The sequence below is a fragment of the Blennius ocellaris genome (genome assembly GCF_963422515.1).
Source record: "Blennius ocellaris genome assembly, chromosome: 13".
NCBI classification, from domain to species: Eukaryota; Metazoa; Chordata; class Actinopteri; order Blenniiformes; family Blenniidae; genus Blennius; species Blennius ocellaris.
In genome coordinates this window covers 25,516,276-25,535,079 of record NC_137662.1, presented here as the reverse complement: position 1 = coordinate 25,535,079, position 18,804 = coordinate 25,516,276, and the positions used below count along the sequence as shown (strand labels likewise).

Sequence of the window (18,804 nt, the reverse complement as noted above, 5' to 3'; positions counted from 1 at the left end):
TACAAGAATATTCCCGGGTTCTGGAGCAGTTCAACACGAATGGATCTTGCTCAGAACCACGTCCGCAGAGAGCGGGAGAGAGAGAGAGAGTCAGAGAGAGAGTGAGAGTGCGAGACTTCCGTCCCGCAAGCTGCTATATTGTCTCTCCTCTCAGTGGGTAAAACTCAGAGGGGGGCTGCTTGAGGGGGGGCTGTTTGATGGGGCTGTTTGAGGGGGGGCTGTTTGAGGGGGCTGTTGTCTTACCGGTGAGCTTCACACAAACAAAGAGTCGCATTCAACCCCCATTGCATGTCAGCGGCCTTTCACTCCCCGAGGCTTATCTTTAGATATTCATGACAAGCCAGGCCAGGCTGGCTTCGGTCACTTTTAACCTCAGGCAGTCCAAGATCAAAAACTAGAGCAGCAATAGAGGAGGAAATCCAGGAGGCGAAGTCGGGAAGGCAGGCAGAAGGTCAAAACACACAAAGGCAACACGAGGGAAAAAGGCGGGTACGAATGGTGTAGAAACTCAGACGAACTGGCAACAGAAGCTGGAAGAGAAGAAACTAAATACACACTAATGACAACGACAAACAGCTGTGATGAGGGAGGAGGAAGCAGGAGAGCACAGGGGCGGAGCTAAGGGGAACACAGGGGCGGAGCTAAGGGGAACACAGGAGGGGAGGAGAGAAGGCAGGATCATGACAGTGCCCATCTTTTTCCAAAACTCTCTCTCTCTCTCTCTCTCTCTCTGTCTCTCTCTCTCTCTGTCTGTCTGTCTGTCTGTCTGTCTGTCTGTCTGTCTGTCTGTCTGTCTCTCTCTCTGTCTCTCTCTCTCTCTCTCTTTTGTCCAGTTTCCTTGTTGGTTTTCATGTTGTTGTTTTTCCGGACTAAATATAAATGTTTGATAGGTTTGAGAGGTTGTATCTCGCAGCATGAATCATTGATTGATAATAATTGAAAAACACGCTGGACCAGCTACTGAGTCAACTTTTTTTTTCCGTATCCTAATTATGTAACACCATTAGAAGAACGACTGCTTCTTGTGTCTCTGTTGAAAGCCCATTATAAAATGAGTAGATGTGAATGTGATTCGCTTTGCCATGAGATGGTGTTCAGTTCCATGTGTGATGTTGTCTTTGATGTGAAATGTGTAGGTTGTTAGAAACAAGTTAGTAAATAAAAGATTAGCATGCAGGCCCTGTGTCTGTGTTGTTTGGGTCATTTAATGGTGTCGTATTCCTCTGAGGGTCACTGAAGCTTACTTGGCCCTGCTTATGACACGACTAGAACCGTTGGCAGAGCATCCCTTTAAAAAAAAACAAACATTGCCATGGATACAACACCTGGACAAAACACCATTTCATTGAAAGGGTTAACAAGCTGGAATAGTCTTCCAACTACCATTAGAGAATCTTCTACTTTTACTGCATTTGAAAAAGAGCTGAAACTCTGGTTAAAGGCTAATCAATCTTGTGATCAATTGTAAAACCTGATTAAATGTTATAGACTGGGACATTTGTTTATATCACAGGGGTGGTTGTAAATAGGGTATATACTCTATGTCCACGTTTGTTTTTAAATAATTGTTGTTGTCTTGAATGTACGAGGACTATGGATATAAAGTAGCTCATGGCTATATCTGGTGCATTTACACAAAGTGACTACTGAGTGTCCATTAGTGTATACGATCCCCTGGAAATATACTAATAAAGAAAGAAAGATGAATACAGCACAGACATAGGCAGCGACATCATCACTCTGACACAGGTCCCAACAAATATGACAGATTTATTACTTTGTTTATATTGTACAGCTTCCCCCTATAAAGCATTTAGTCACCATTATATAAGCAAGTATGATTTTCTCTCCACATATCTCTAAGCACTACTGCATTGAGAAATGTGGTTTTTATCTCGACACGACACAAAACAACCAGTTTGACCAGAGGGATAAGATCAGATGAGGGAGGATTTGCTCTTTGATAACTCAAATATTCACCACCAGCAGTCACCCGTTCAGTCAGTCAAACCTCAGACAGTCTGCGGTGGTCCATCATGGCCGTCAACGTCCCCGGTGCCGTGGTGATGGCGGTCTTCTACCTGCTGGTCCTCGGGACCGGCGTCTGGGCCTCCTTCAAGTCCAGACGGGAGCAGAAGAAGAGTGCAGCCACTGGGATGGAGATGGCCCTGCTGGGGAACCGAGGCATCGGCTGGCTGGTGGGGATCTTCACCATGACAGGTGAGGATTTCATTACCCACTGAGTAATCAGAGTATCTGGATGAGATTGAGAAGACTACAGTGTAGTCAGACATCACTCAAGGTAATGACAAGAACATTTGGACCTCCAGCCTTTCGGCTGATCAGTTGGACAATTGAGTGTTATTTGTTCTGTTTAGTTTTCTGAAGACTGCCAAAATAAATTCAAACAATTCAAATTCAAAAAATTCAGATTTCAAAAGATGCCCTGAATTAAAGGTGAGACACATTGTATGAGTTAAATATACAGTAGATTACAGATACAACATGCAGTTTTCCACCAAGTTGATCAAATACATAACAATGAGACAAGGGATGTGTTGCACGACTCCTTTACACACTTTAACAATTCTCAGAGTTTTGGTTGGTTTTAAGGGTTGGAGCTTCTCCAGTCTAAATAATAGATGTAAACTCTGCAGGTCAAATAGAAACTGCTCAGTGAAGTGATGTTAACAAGCAAGAGAACTTTCTATCCTCCTTGTAAAGTGCCTGAAATGTACAACGTACACTAAAGTATTGAAACAGTAAAGATCATCTGAAATAGTAAACAAGTACATCAAGTGTCCAATAAGGAATAAAGAATTGGTGCTTCAGTTCTTCAGTATAAAACTATATTACAAGCTTCAGTAGAATGTCTGTGTATTTTTCAGTTTTGAACAGAGGTGACAATTAATGAAGTATTTCTAGAGCCAATAATATGAAAGTATTTTAGATATCTGTACTTTAATCTTTCCTTCCACTATGATTGTGAGAACAAATATCTACTTTCATGACTTTAAACAGCCTCCTACATCTACATAAGAGCCTGTGGCCTTACTGGGTGGAGTTAATGCTAACTGGCTCATGTGCAGGGTGTAATCTATTACTTCTGAAAGTTTGCCACTGTTTGTGATCAGACTTGTTGCTACATACTTGAGAATTTGTGAACCCACTCATGAATTGTGTTGATGTTTGATGTTAGTCATAGTGTTCTTTGGAACGCAGCAAACTGAACCTGCTTGTGTCTATGGTTCGCCAAACATGAAGAAGGGAAACAGTGAAGAAAACACCTCAAGTCTAACCTGTTCTTTCCAGTTCAGCTTGGGTCAGGTGTAGGGTAGTACCACATATAGACAGAAGATGGAGCCCAACATAAGGGGTGGGACTGAGCTCTAAGCTCCTCTTGTGCGACTCCTACCCTGATTTAAAATTGATCAGACACTCAGAGAATGCAGTGGAGGAGCTCAGAGACGTTGTTTTGTGAGTGGCTTCAGACTTGTTGAACTGTTTTGATTTGTTTGTCATTTGACCCAAATCTAAGCATAAACTCTACGACCATAGTGGTTGGCCTGACCAATTTGTTTGCAGAGGCATAATTTAGGCAAAATTCCTTGTTACTGGGTGCTGCCTGGTCCACTTGAGATACATGTACATAGTGTGATTTCATAGTGGAATTTATGTTAAAACAATGAAGGATAAAATCACTAAAATGTTAAGAGTAATGAGTTTTGGTTGAGTTAGATAAATATATTTACGTAAAGACTAAAATGAATAAATAAGTTATGGATCAAATACGTTCTATAAAGTTAGACTTTGATTAAAATGGTTAAAATGAGTACGGCAAGGTACATGATTTAATTTTACAAATGGAAAACATTTTAGGTTGAAACATTGTGGTACATAGCAGATAATTCAGTTAATAAATTAATGAATAAAAATGAGAAAAAGCTCAGGGTGTTAATTCATTGGAAACATTTGAACAGAGCTTATTTCTTCCTTTGTCTCTTTTTTACCCTTTTCTTTAAGGTTTTCAACCTGTTATAAAAGGCTAGAAATAAACGTTTTAAAAACTGAGTTGGCATCGCGTCGTTGTACTTGAGCTCCATCCATGTCCCATCAAGCTGGATTAGCATCAAAGAGGAAATAAGCTTGACAGTTGAAAACCACTCGTGTACCAGGAAGATTAAAGGATTAAAAGGCTTTTAAATTCCAATTGTGGACGCGATGGCAATGGCTGAAGAGAAGTCAATTAAACAACGCAAGAAGGAGCAAACAACCTCCAAGAGCCTTTTTACTCGTCAAGCCAATCATCTCTCACAAGAGGCAGATTTCATGGCTCAACAAGAATTATTGGATGACTTCAAAAAATTGTCTGACCGATTCAATGAACTCCTCCAAACAAACGAGAATTACTTGGCAGACATACTGTCAGACATGTAAAAGAGGAGGAAGAACAGCAAGTTCTCGAGCATCAGAAGGAAATCCAGGAAATGGCCAAAGAAGCTGAGGAAAGATTCAAACTTGTGAAGAATATGCTGCAAGATACTTTGTGGAGAAATTATGGAGAGGAAGAAGTTGTGACGAGCACTAATTTTGAAAGTTATAGTGTTCATATGGATTTATTGGGGAAAAGGCTCAAAGAAGTCAATTTTCCCAAGCATGCTTGGGAAAATTGGATTCCTGGTGAGGAGAGAAGAGCTCTCAATAACAGAATCAGAGGAACAAAAGCTTTGAAATACAAGATGGAGCTGAGAGAGGCGGAGTTCCGTACTGAGAGATGAATCGCAGATGAAACTTCGGGTACCAGCAATGGTGGAAACGAGGCACTGCTGGTCCCAGCACCAATTAACCCAACTGTCAAAATAGAACCAACTGCGCTTCCTATCTTCAGTGGCAACAGTAGGGATTACTACAGATGGAAAAAGGACTGGGAAAACTTGCAAGAATAAGGTGAACCCACCGGGTCTGTTGAAGTTAAAAAGATACAACTTGTGGATAGCATTGAAGACAAGGTAGTCAAAGACCTGAGCCTGTCGACATACTCCTCTGCTGAAGAGATGTTCAGAGTTCTTGGAAACAAATACGGAAACAAGTCTGCAATACACTTGAAATACTCAAAGACTTGGAGAGACTACCTCCTATTCGAGGAAGGTCATTGATCTCGTCCAGGCAGTTGAGAAGGCCGTAGCTGATCTCACAGAACTTAACAGCACCAGTGCAATAAAGAATCCACTAGCCAAACAAATCATTGAAAGTAAACTCCCTGCATTTGTGAAACGAGACTGGCCTGTTCACATGATGGAGCCAAGCAATGGAGTGATGAACAACAACCATTTCAATATGCTTGTGAAATTCCTTAAAAAGCAGGAGGGCGTACTCGAAAGGTTGGAGCAGTTAAAAGTGACAGACAGATCTGACCACTTTCCACATAAAAGACCAGAGAAAAAGTTTGCCTCAACCAAGAGCACAAAGAAAGAACTTGCAAATACATGTGGAGTGTGTGGCGATGAAAGGCACTACAACAAACTCTTCGATTGCAGAAAATTTACAAATCTCAGTGTCCCAGAGAAGAGAGTCACACTAAAATGACTCGGGGCATGCGAGATGTGTCTTGGTTGGCATACAAAGAATGAGGACTGCAAGGACACTTGCCTTTGCAGGGATCAAGAATACAGAAAGGGGTGTCCTCTAGATCACCATTACTTCCTTTGTCTAAAAGAAAGTGAAGTGCTATCACAGAAATATTGCGATATCAGGAGGAAAAGCAATGCTGCTCGAAACAACTTTACTTTGGAACAGGAAATGTTCCTGGGTGGATTGTCACCAGAACTGGCCCAAAGATGCCAGAAGGCATTCACCAATGAAAACACTCGGGTGGGAACTCCATCGTCACAACTTCTGCAGACAAATGGACTGTCTGAACCTCCTGTCATATTACTGCTCATGGAAGTAATTGCGAATGCAGGGGAGAAGGTTGGAATGCTCATTGACCTCGCTTCAGACACGAACTATATCACGCACAAGGCTGCTGGCCATCTCAGGCCTCAAAGTGAGGGAGTGACTTTAGTCCTGGGCGGTGTTGGTGGAATGACTTTGACGGTAAAAACAAAACGCTATCTACTCAGAGTACGCGTTCACACTGCCTCAGGTGAGCAAAGGTCACATGAACTTGTTTGCTATGGACTGGACGAAATTGCAAAAGTACCCAAAAAGAAATCGAACCCATAAAACTTCAGAGATTCTTCCCCGAAGTCAATCTGGAAGACCTGAAATGCCCGAGGGAGGTTGAACTTTTGATCAGTCACCGTGAAGGAAGACATGCCTCCCAAAGAGTAAAGTTGTTAGGGACCTCGTCTTGTGGGACAGGCCCCCTGGGCAAGACGGTATGTGGTGTTCACCCTGCTTTATTTGAAGACATTGAGATTGCTGCACATCAGTCAGAAACACACTTCGCTCGATCAATGCACACAGCTGCTGTTGAATATAAGGAGGTAAGAAGCAACGGTGACCCGCTACAAGTTGATGTGACAGGTGGCTCTACCAGAGACTTTATTGATTGGTGGAGATGGGAGAGCCTTGGCGCAGCCTGTGAGCCAAAATGTGGGGGTTGTCGATGTGGTAATTGCCAGCCAGGGGGCAAAGAAATTACACTGGCAGAGGAAAAGGAGCTGGAAATAAGAGGGACTAACATACGTCAAGGCAGATGCTCACGCAGACAATCCACATTGGGACGCAAAGCATCCGTGGACACAAGATCCCTGCTCTGTTCCGAACAACATTGGCGCTGTTTGAGCTACTTTCCTAAGAACAGAAAAGCAGCTGGAGAGAGAGCCAGAGTGGAAAGCAGCATGTTCTGTACAAGTAGATGAGATGGTAGACCGACGTGCAGTGATAAAGCTTATTGAAGAGATGAAGAACGACTGGAAAGGCCCTGTCTGGTATGTGAGTCACCTAGTGGCCCCGAATCCCCACTCTGTCACTACTCCAGTCCGACTAGTATGGAATAGCAGCCAAAAGTTCAAAGGGATAAGCATGAATGACATACTGATAAAGGGACCAAATGTGCTCAACCCTATCAGAGCTGTTCTGCTGTGATTCAGGCAGGGTGTGCATGCTGCCTTAGGAGACATCCAGAAGATGTACAACTCGGTATGGTTGGCGGACCGTGACATGCACCTGCACTGATTTCTCTGGAGGCACAATCCTGTCGATGACATTGAGGAGTATGCCATAACCAGAGTAAATATTGGTGACAGACCAGCAGGGTGCATCACACAGGTGGCAATGAGAGAGACAGCCAAGCTAGCAGCTTTTAGTCACCTGGTAGAGGAGCGCACAGTCTTTGATGAAGACAGTTATGTCGACGACATACTTACTTCCCACAACAGTCTGGGAACTCTTGTCAAGATCACTCAAGGAGTGGAGGAGACCCTAAAGGCTGGTGGTTTCTTTCTCAAATCCTGGTGCTTAAAAATCTGGCAGTTGATGGGGTTTCTACCTGGAGTGAATTCCAAACGATTTTGTTCACAGCGTCCAACCTCGTGAATGAAAGACCAATAGACGCTAAAGTGCAAAGCAGAGAAGATTGTATTTGCAACCTCAGCCCAAACAGTCTCCTGCTTGTACGAGCCAACCCCAAGGGTGACTTTGCAAACTTTGACTTCAAAGGCTACCCCCGCAAAAGACTGCCAGCCAAACAAACAGAAGTCAATACGTTCTGGAATCATTGGTGCCAGCTCGCGGGGCTAAATGTATTCACAGGATGTTCCTTATCTTCTTTTTTTCTTAATTAAAAAAAAAGAAATGTTTAAATACATGACAGTCATTCCAATGTTCTTTTATAGAGAAAATAGAAAAGCCCAACATATCCACATGAGCAAGCAGGTGTTTGCGACTGTGGAAAGGAAAAACTCCCCCAACAGGAGAAACTTTGTAGAAACCAGAGTCAGAGGTGGAGGAATTCTGCGGACTGGTTGGGGTGAAAGGATGGAGGAGAGGAGAGGAAAGACAGAGAAAGACTTGGTGGGGGAATACATACAATACCCTTGTTAGTGCGACATACATTTTTTGCCATTATAATACAATAATCACAGTGATCCAAATATGTTCCAACTGCCATGAGATTAAACCAGCCTGAGCAACAACAGAGCAAAAAACTAAATAATCACAACAATGATAGCAAAGACAAAAACAAAAGGACACAAAACAAAGGACACAACAAAAAAAAAAGAAAGGAAGAAAACAAACAGACAAAAAAAAAAAAAAAAAGTCAGCTGTCCATCCAAGCCGGGAGCCCCACTGCTCCCCGTCTCCCCCCGATCCAGGGGTGAGCCGGAACCGGAGCACGGCAGCCGGGGCCATCCCTGCCCCAGCGGGGGGAGGGAGGTGGAGGGAGGACCCACCCCCGGCGCCGCAGCGGGCACCCCCGCATTTATTCATGAGGATATTCCTTATGAATACATTTGGCCCAACGAGTGGCAACGTCGCAGACATAGTTTGGGTGGCTGACCAAAATGCACTGAGAAACCAGTACAAACTGGGAAGAGTGGTTGGAGTCGACCAAGATGGGAAAGGAAATGTCAAGGATGGCAACATAAGAGTGGCTCCGAGCTATCCTGTCCCAATAAGCTCTGCAAAACATCAAACAACAAAATCATCCTTCGGAGAGATGTGAGCCAAACCAGACCATTAAACACTATAATTCAATAAAACATGGCCTTTTCAGCAAGAGACCAAAGCTGCCATCTGCTCTCTTCCAGAAATGTTTAGTGTGAACTATAATGGGGTCCTACCAGAGGAAAATCGTTCCTCTGAGGCCACGAGTGTTACAGTGTGACTTCGGAGGCAGATACACCAGCGGGAGACAGACGAGTACACTTGAGTTTATTTTCAACAAGAGCGTGAATACAAGGTTCTGCGGGCTCCAGAGGAAGGAGTTCGAGGCTGAGTTGCGGAAGCGGGAGCTACTGGGGTTTGAGTCGGGTCTGGTCACGGTGGGTCAGGAAACAGGGGAAGCTGAGGCAGGCGAGTCTTCAAAGGGAAACCGAAGGAAGCGGCGTTAGTCCAACACAAAATCTGGGAGACAACACACACAAGTCTACTAACGCAGGAAGTGTTCTGATCCAGCGCAGAGTCGAGCACCGTTTAAGAGGTGCAGATGATCAGGAGGAGACGAGCTCCACCCGGTCGTCGCAGCTGAACTGAATCAGGTAATGATTCCCCCAGCAACTCCACTTCCTCACACACAGCCTGAAGCAAAAGGGGAGGAGAGACAGAAGACGGAAAAAACCCAACCACGCCCCTAAGAGGCCTCTGAGGAGTGGGGCGTGACAACGAGTGTCTGAAGACTGACTGCTTTGAAACCCACAGAGACTGAAAGGCAATACATCTTCCTCTCAAGAAATGATACATGTTGTCAAATCTAGACAAAGTTGTGCAACATTTGAGGACTTGTGTCTTTCTTTTAATTAAAAATATTAAGTGTTCTGTACAGGATGCTCTATAATCTGATGTCAGAGGAGGAAGATGCTCTATAATCTGATGTCAGAGGAGGAAGATGCTCTATAATCTGATGTCAGAGGAGGAAGATGCTCTATAATCTGATGTCAGAGGAGGAAGATGCTCTATAATCTGATGTCAGAGGAGGAAGATGCTCTATAATCTGATGTCAGAGGAGGAAGATGCTCTATAATCTGATGTTAGAGGAGGAAGATGCTGGATAGAGGAACATTGGAAGCTGGTGAGAATTTAGTAGTTCGGCTGTTATTTACCAGTGATTCTGTGTTTTGTGATCCATCTCTCAGCCACGTGGATCGGAGGAGCTGTGATTGTTGGCACTGTGGAGATGATGTACACGCCGTCAATGGGACTGATCTGGACACTCATCATGTTCACTGCATTCAGTACGGGGTTCATTGTTGGTAAGAGTTTAGTCATATCTGCCAGACTACTGCTAATCTGGATTTGAGAAACAGTCAAAACACAAGAGAACTGAAGAGTTCTTCCAAACACACCATGAAAAACAAGGAACATTTTCTGCTCAGATGTTGGTTTGTGTTTCTGCAAAGAAAGCAACTTCATGGAAACGGTCAATATGATCAAACTATCTGTTAGCATCACAGACAGACATGAGCTAGCATCTCAAGAGCATCAGACCAGTTAAAAATCCACCAGAAACCCCCTGGCATCAGAGGATCGTTGTGACGGTGGAGAATTGCAGTGGTTGTGGATTTGCAAAAAAACTATTTTACAAAGATTATAGCTTTAACTCAGGTTTACAAACAGTTGGACTCGGTGGAGATGATTAAAATATTTTGCAAATCCAGTGGCCGAGTCTGAGACAAGTCCCGTCAAATACCAAGGAGTCCAAGACGACAATAAAACGTCTCGAGTACGGACTCGAGTACTACAGCCCTACCATAATCTGTCTAATGCATAAAACTCAGAAACATAAATGAATAGAGTGTTGTGGATGTCTATGATGTGTATTGGAATCAGAGTACTCAATGTTGAAATGTTATTTGATCAGAGTAAACATTGGAAACCAAACCTTCAGTTTATTAAAAACACATTCAAAAAAATGGCTGACAAGTTATTCTGTAATTGTTCACACAATTTTAACCTTTTGTCTCCTTCTGTTGCACTTTTCTCCTCAGCTGGTTTGTTCTTTGCGAAGCCGATGAGAGACATGAAATGTGTCACCATGATGGATCCGTTTCACTTGAAATATGGAAAAATCGCTGCAGCTGGACTGAGTCTGCTTTCACTTGTGGTGGATTTGTTCTGGGTACCATCAACACTGACTGGACTCGGTAAAAATACATTCTCCTGGGACTTGGTAGTTTTATTTTCAGAGTCATCTTGATCACAATCAAACTTGGTAATTTTATCTTGACAGTCACCTTGATCTCCCCCTTGAACTGCTACCTTACCGTGGTGGGAGAGTTTGAGCACCCGAATGACCCTCGGAGCTACGTTGTCGGGGGGCTTTATGGCCCCCCAGTAGGGTCTCCCAAGGCAAACAGGTCCTAGGCGACGGGTCAGACCAAAAGCAGTTCAGAAGACCCCCTCTGAACATACACCAGAGGAGAGAAGTGCCGTCACCCGGTTTGGCGCAGCCGGGGCCTCACCCTGGAGCCAGGCCCGGGGTGGAGGCTCGCATGCGAGCGCCTGGTGGAGGGCTCTTGCCCGTGGGACTCGCCCGGGCTCAGCCCGAAGGGACGACGCGGGCCCCTCCTCCTCATCCTCCTGTGGGCCCACCACCTACAGAGGCTGCCGTAGGGGTCGGGTGCAATGTGGATTGGGTGGCAGTCGACGGCAGGGGCCTCGACGACCCGATCCCCGGACACAGAATCTGGTGTTCAGGACATGGAATGTGACCTCGCTGGGGGGGAAGGAGCCCGAGCTTGTGGGGGAGGCTGAGAGATACCGTCTAGATATAGTCGGGCCAACCTCCACTCACAGCTTGGACTCTGGAACCCAGCTCCTCGACAGGGGCTGGATACTCCACTTCTCTGGAGTTGCCCGCGGTGTAAGGCGGCGGGCTGGAGTGGGCTTGCTTATTGCCCCACAGCTCAGCCGCCATGTGTTGGAGTTCACCCCGGTGAACGAGAGGGTTGCGTCCCTACACCTTCAAGTAGGGGACAGGTCTCTGACTGTTGTCTCGGCCTATGCACCGAACAGCAGTTCAGAGTACCCAACCCACTTGGAGTCCCTGGGAGGGGTGCTGGATAGTGCCCCAACTGGGGACTCCATTGTTCTCCTGGGGGACTTCAACGCCCACATGGGCAATGACAGTGAGACTTGGAAGGGGGTGATTGGGAGGAACGGCCTCCCCGATCTGAACCCGAGTGGTTTTCTGTTATTGGACTTCTGTGCCAGTCACAGCTTGTCCATAACGAACACCATGTTGGAGCACAGGGGTGTCCATAAGTGCACGTGGCACCAGGACACCCTAGGCCGGAGGTCAATGATAGACTTTGTGGTCGTGTCATCTGATCTCCGGCCGCGTGTCTTGGACACTCGGATAAAGAGAAGGGCAGAGCTGTCAACTGATCACCACCTGGTGGTGAGTTGGATGTGCTGGACCGGGAGGAGGCCGGATAGACTCGGCAGGCCCAAACGTGTTGTGAGGGTCTGTTGGGAACATCTGGCCGAGCCCTCCGTCCGCGCAGTTTTCAACTCCTACTTCCAGGAGAGCTTCTCACGGGTCCCCAGGGAGGCTGGAGACATTGAGTCTGAGTGGACCATGTTCTCCACTTCCATTGTTGAAGCAACTACAGGCGCCTGTCATGGCGGCAATCCCCGAACCCGGTGGTGGAAACCAGAAGTAAGGGATGTCGTCAAGCTGAAGAAGGAGTCCTATCGGGCACTGTTTGCTCATAGGACTCCCAAGGCCATCGACAGGTACCGGCAGGCCAAGCGAGCCTCAAGAAGGGGGATCGGAGGGTGTGTTCCAACTACAGAGGGATCACACTCCTCAGCCTCCCCGGGAAAGTCTATTCCAGGGTACTGGAGAGGAGGGTCCGGCCGTTAGTCGAACCTCGGATCCAAGGGGAACAATGCGGTTTTCGTCCTGATGGTGGAACACTGGACCAGCTCTAGACCCTCCACCAGGTGCTTGAGGGTTCATGGGAGTTCGGCCAACCAGTCCACATGTGTTTTGTGGATCTGGAGAAGGTGTTCGATCGTGTCCCTCGAGATGTCCTGTGGGGGGTGCTCCGGGAGTATGGAGTCCGGGGCTAAGGGCTGGTCGGTCCTTGTATTCCCGGAGCAGGAGTTTGGTTCACATTGCCGGCAGTAGGTCGGACCTGTTCCCAGTGCACGTTGGCTGGAGGCAGGGGTGTCCTTTATCACCAATTCTGTTCCTCATAGATATGGACAGAATTTCTAGGCACAGCTGGGGGCCGGAGTGGGTCCAGTTTGGGGACCACAGGATCTCATCTCTGCTATTTGCAGATGATGTGGTTCTGTTGGCTCCATCAAGCCTGGACCTTCAGCACTGACGCGGTTCACAGCCGAGTGTGAAGCAGCTGGGATGAAGATCAGCACCTCTAAATCTGAGGCCATGGTTCTCGACTGGAAAAAGGTGTCTTGCCCCCTCCAGGTCAGTGGAGTGCCCTTGTCACAGGTGGAGGAGTTCAAGTATCTTGGGGTCTTGTTCACGAGTGGGGGAAGATGGAGCGTGAAATCGACAGGCGGATCGGTGCAGCGTCTGCAGTTATGTAGACGTTGTATCGGTCCGTCGTGGTGAAGATGGAGCTGAGCCAAAAGACGAAGCTCTCGATTTACCGGTCGATCTTCGTTCCTCCCCTCACCTATGGTCATGAACTATGGGTCATGACCGAAAGAACGAGATCCCGGATACAAGCGGCTGAAATGAGCTTCCTCCGTAGGGTGGCTGGGCGTCACCCTTAGAGATAGGGGGAGGAGCTCAGTCCCCCTTAGAGATAGGGGGAGGAGCTCAGTCACCCTTAGAGATAGGGTGAGGAGCTCAGTCACCCTTAGAGATAGGGGGAGGAGCTCAGTCACCCTTAGAGATAGGGTGAGGAGCTCAGTCACCCTTAGAGATAGGGTGAGGAGCTCAGTCACCCTTAGAGATAGGGGGAGGAGCTCAGTCACCCTTAGAGATAGAGTGAGGAGCTCAGTCACCCTTAGAGATAGGGGGAGGAGCTCAGTCACCCTCAGAGATAGAGTGAGGAGCTCAGTCACCCTTAGAGATAGGGGAGGAGCTCAGTCACCCTTAGAGATAGGGGGAGGAGCTCAGTCACCCTTAGAGATAGGGGGAGGAGCTCAGTCACCAGGGAGGAGCTCGGAGTAGAGCCGCTGCTCCTCCACATCCAGAGGAGCAGCTGAGGTGGTTCAGGCACCTGTTTCAGATGCTGGAGCCTCCCCAGGGAGGTGTTCCATCATGTCCCTCCGGCAGGAGGCCTCGGGGCAGACCCAGGACACGCTGGAGGGACTATGTCTCTCTATGGCCTGGGAACACCTTGGGGTGCCACCAGAAGAGCTGGAGGAAGAGTCTGGGGCGAGGGAAGTCTGGGCAACTGTGCTCAGACTGCTGCCTCCACGACCCGGCCTGGATAAGCGACAGACAATGGATGGGTGGAGACACCTTGATAACAATCAAACTTGGTGGTCTGTCCACTAGAATGTTCTCCCAGTCTTCATGTTTAGAGCCCACCATGAAAACGACATAATTTCTGCATCACGTTTCTGCCGTTTCCATTGAAACAAACAGTGTTTTTAGAATGTTGCTGTGTAAACGTGAAACCTTTGTGAAACCAAAACACTGAGTTTTCACTTGAAACGTGGTGGTGTAAACGAGGCTTTATTGTGGCGTTACTGTGATGCTCATTGGCTGCTGTGCTGTGGACCAATCCTGACGGTGTCTGACAGGAGGAACCATGAGTGTGGTCCTGGATGTGTCCTTCTCCGTCTGCATCTGGATCTCTGCTGCCGTGGCCGTGGTCTACACCCTGCTGGGAGGCCTCTACTCCGTGGCCTACACTGATGTCATACAGCTCACCCTCATCTTCATCAGCTTGGTAAAGGCTGCTGGAGTGTGTGTGTGTGTGTGTGTGTGTGTGTGTGTGTGTGTGTGTGTGTGTGTGTGTGTGTGTGTGTGTGTGGTGTCATTACAGCACCTACTACTGGCTAAATATACAAACTACATCTTGTTCAGTGTTTCTGTTATTTTTATAGGAAGATCCATCGTTTTCTAAATGATGGCCTTTCAAAAAGGTTTTTTTGAAGGAGTTTAGAATTTTATTATGAAAGGCCCTAGCCTAGCTAACCACGTAATATTCATTTGGAAGGTTTTACTAAATGAGGGCTATTCATTTGAAGGACTTTGGAGCTTTTATTTTGAAAGCAAGCACATGCAGGTTAACTGGCCAAAGTTGAATTGAAATCTCGTGTCTCAATACTGTGAATTGCAGAACAATGTTCTCCCAAGGTGCAGTTACCGTGACATCATCGAGATGGAGGGAACATGGTGAAGAGGTCAAATGGGGCTTTATTTAGGAAGAAGAGGAGGAGGAAAGAGAGAAACTACAAATCATTCAGGATCCTTGCCCTCTGGCAAGGCTGGTGGAAGGGTTAGGGCTAGGGTTAGGGTTAGGGTTATCCAAACACTAACCCTGACACCTAAAGTATATTTCTATATAATCTGATACGGTTCAAGGAGGGTCAGAAAGAAAACCTCCCAGGCTCTGTGTATTTATTGTTCCTTGTCTTTTTCCTACAGGTTGTCTGTGTTCCCTTCGTCATGATGAACCCTCACACCGTGAACATCAGCCAGACTCTGCTGAACAACTCTTTACACTCTCCATGGATTGGCACACCAGATGTTAGAAAGACATGGTTAATGATTGATGAGTTCTGCTACTTGGTAAGATGAGGCAACAACATCAAGTAATATATCTCCTACAATCACACTGCACTAGGACAGCTCATGTCATTTGTGTTTCTGACACTTCAAAACTAAATTTGAGGAAGAAAATCAGCAGATTTAGTTTTTATTTACTGCATTTTGTTTTGAAGGCACTGGGCAGTCTGGCATGTCAGTCCATCCAGCAGAGAATCTTGTCGTCTTCTTCTACTGCGACGGCCAAGCTCACATGCTTTGTTGCTGCTTTCATCCTGCTTGTATTTATGATTCCTCTCGTACTGCTCGGGGCGGCCGTGTCGTCTACAGGTAATCAACAGCTTTGCTTCCTGCAGTCAATTGTGAAAAATGGTGTCTGTGTTATGGTCAAGGAAAATCTAATGTCATTGTGAAAAATTGTCCCTCTGGAGGCTCCTGCTGAGGAAGAGGATCAAAGTGTTTCCTGGTTTCTTCATAGGGGTGTAGAAGATGAATGAGAAGGTTTTCAACTGGATCAGCAGTTTCCATCAAGCAGCCATCTACAACTCATCAGTAATGAATTCATACACTTATATAATGATGATGTCTGCATAGAGACTCGTTTACAAATCCTTCTCTGTGCAAGTGAATAAAGTCTCCCATGTTACGGTCCCTAATATCAAACAGCACACATCTGGTAGTGGATCCCTGATCTGAGTCACAATATTCCTTTTCTATTGTATTAGTGCTGAATGTCAACTGGTGAAGTACCGCCCTCCCTCAAACTGCAGCTATCAGATCCATATTAAAGAAGCACAACCTGGATCCAGAGCTCCTCTCAAACCACCACCCTCTCTCAAACTCTCCCTTTCTGACAAAGATTCTGGAAAAGGTCGTCACCCTGCAGCTTCAAGGACATCTCCGATCCCAACAACGTCCTCAGACGTTTCAATCAGGTTTGAGACCCTCCGACAGCACAAAGACTGCTCTGACAGAGTTTTAAATAAGCTCCTGAGAGCAGAAGACTCTGGCTCCCCCAGCCTACTGATCCTGCTCCACCTACTCAGTGCCGCCGGGTTCCACCAAGACTGAAACAATGAGATTGTGGATACAAGTGTCAGGACTCGTGGTGGAGCCATTGGTCCTCCACAGTGAAAGGAGACAGCTAAAGTGGTTCAGGACAACGGCTAAGAGATCCACTGGTGTCCTCTAAGTGAACCAAGGACATCCGACTCAGCCCCTCAGCCCGGTCCAAACTACCAGGAGAAATGACATCTCTTGGATGGTCTTCCAGAAGCTTGATGTCCTTCAGAAGTGTTGGGGGAAGACAGGGGTGTCCGGGCTGATTGTCTCTCCATACGGCCACTGGGACCGTATGCAGGCCAAGTTGGATAGAAGATGAATGAATTAAGCATTTTAGGTCTATCAGTCCAACTCTTTCATTCTCCTGTTTCTGTCCTTCAGACTGGAACATGACCTCCTATGGTTCTCCGTCTCCATACGACCGTGGGGAAGCAGCTCTGGTCCTGCCCATCGCCCTGCAGCACCTCACCCCGACCTTCGTCTCCATCATCGGTATCGGATGTGTGGCTGCAGCCGTCATGTCGTCAGTTGACTCTGCTTTGCTTTCTGCTGCTTCAGTTTTCACCAACAACATCTACAAGAACCTCCTGAGACCAAAGGTGAGCTGATCTAGAATCCAACTAAACTGCTTCTTCTTACGACTACAGTACCCAACTCCCCATTCAATGGTTTTACTGTATGGGGAGGAGCCAATAAGGATGATTTGACAGAATGAATGAATGAACATCTGGTTTATAATTCATTGTTTTCTCCCCAGGCATCAGACAGGGAGACCCTGTGGGTGATCCGTGCTGCTGTGGTTGTGGTGGGTGTGGCTGGAACATCTCTGACCAGCCTGAAAAACAGCATCGTGCTCTTCTGGTTTCTTGGAGCTGAAGTGGCATACGTCCTCATCTTCCCTCAACTCGTCTGTGTCCTCTTTTCTAAAGTGTCCAATGCTTACGGGGCTCTTATAGGCCTTCTGGTGGGACTGGGGGTACGACTCCTCAGTGGACACACATCTCTGGGACTGCCCGTCATCCTCCATTTCCCAGGATGCACTCTGGAGGATGGCGTCTACGTCCAGTACTCTCCGGTTAAGACCATCTCCATGGTGTCTGGTCTGGTCTCCATCTTGCTCTTCTCCTACCTGACGTCTGAGCTCTTCAATAGAAACCTGCTGTCTGAGAGGTGGGACGTGTTCAAAGTGAAACACCGGCAGCTGCCACAAACACCAGCAGGTGGCGCCACAGAGCTGAAGGAGAATGAGAAGCGGAATGGAAGCCTCCCTCCTTCTGACATAACAGAACCAATGATGAGCACATGTTAGCATTCCTGTCTGGTGTTTATTTACTCATGTAATGAATGAAGGGGGTAACTACAATCTAGGCTCATAAGATCCATTGCTTCATGCTCCTCGTCCATCCTTCCATCTTGTATTCTGCTTATCCAATTCAGGGTCGGGGGTTCTGGAGCCGATCCCAGCTACTGTGGGCGAGGCCAGGATCCACCCTGGACAGGTTGCTGGTCTGTCACAGTGTCACGCTCGTCAGTCCAATATACATGAAATGTGATGCAATTAGAAGAAGCTCTTTTTAAACATGGTACCTTTAAAAAAAATGTTTCATTTAATTAAATCTAAGAAGTTTCCATTGAAATGGAAGAAACAGAACCAACATCCTTGTGTTTTGTTTTATGTACAATCCTGTTGTTCCTCACGACAAAATACATTTTGAATATAATCATACAATTGTCTCATCATATTTGGATGAATCAGATTGTGTCACAGTGTTGGCTTTTCACAAATAATGATACAGGGTTAGGGTTCTGGCATGTGGAGGCATAGGATATCTACTGGAGGAGTGCTTACTTTTGAGAAGAGTAGTTTTTGTTGTGCCTTTTGTAACTGTAAATCAGACACAATCAATTTCTGTGCTGGATCATGTTTGCTGTTCGGTCTAAAAGAAAACAAGTCTGTCTTTTGTGTACTTAAAACACCCTGACTGGTGGCAGAAGCAGAAATTTGGTCAAACCTCCGATTCAGTCCTGGCCGTGGAACCACAGACCAGATTCACCCTCTCACAGATTATCAAGGGGGCATGGGGATTCACCAATCCAGTGTACAGATGTGTTTCAAAGCGTTGCGGATGGTCGACAACCGTGTCCAGAGATGCATTGTGGGAAGTGCTGAGAGAGTTCCAGAACCACTGCTGCAGGCTCTGTGTCTCTGTACTTTGGCATGAAGTCAGACTAGTTCAAGTGGGGCGCCGGACAAGTCAAGTCAAGTCAAATGATTTACTCCTGAGGGGCCTTTCAAAAAGCAGCACACTGAGTGGTTCATTTCAAAGGTTGTACCTCATCACCTCTTGTGTGTGACTGAAACATATTGTGAGTAACAA

General features: G+C 46.6%; 1 protein-coding gene across 1 annotated transcript; it reads left to right on the top strand.

Annotated features, from left to right (window-relative positions):
- The first annotated feature begins 2,020 nt into the window (after positions 1 to 2,020).
- Positions 2,021 to 18,062, top strand: LOC308138199 (high-affinity choline transporter 1-like). Its single transcript, XM_080507218.1, has 8 exons — positions 2,021 to 2,220; positions 9,801 to 9,917; positions 10,653 to 10,808; positions 14,395 to 14,543; positions 15,245 to 15,388; positions 15,541 to 15,694; positions 16,808 to 17,025; positions 17,184 to 18,062. The coding sequence occupies exons 1-8, from the start codon at positions 2,037 to 2,039 to the stop codon at positions 17,733 to 17,735; spliced, it is 1,674 nt and encodes a 557-aa protein (XP_080363344.1). The 5' UTR covers positions 2,021 to 2,036; the 3' UTR covers positions 17,736 to 18,062.
- The last annotated feature ends 742 nt before the right edge of the window (positions 18,063 to 18,804 follow it).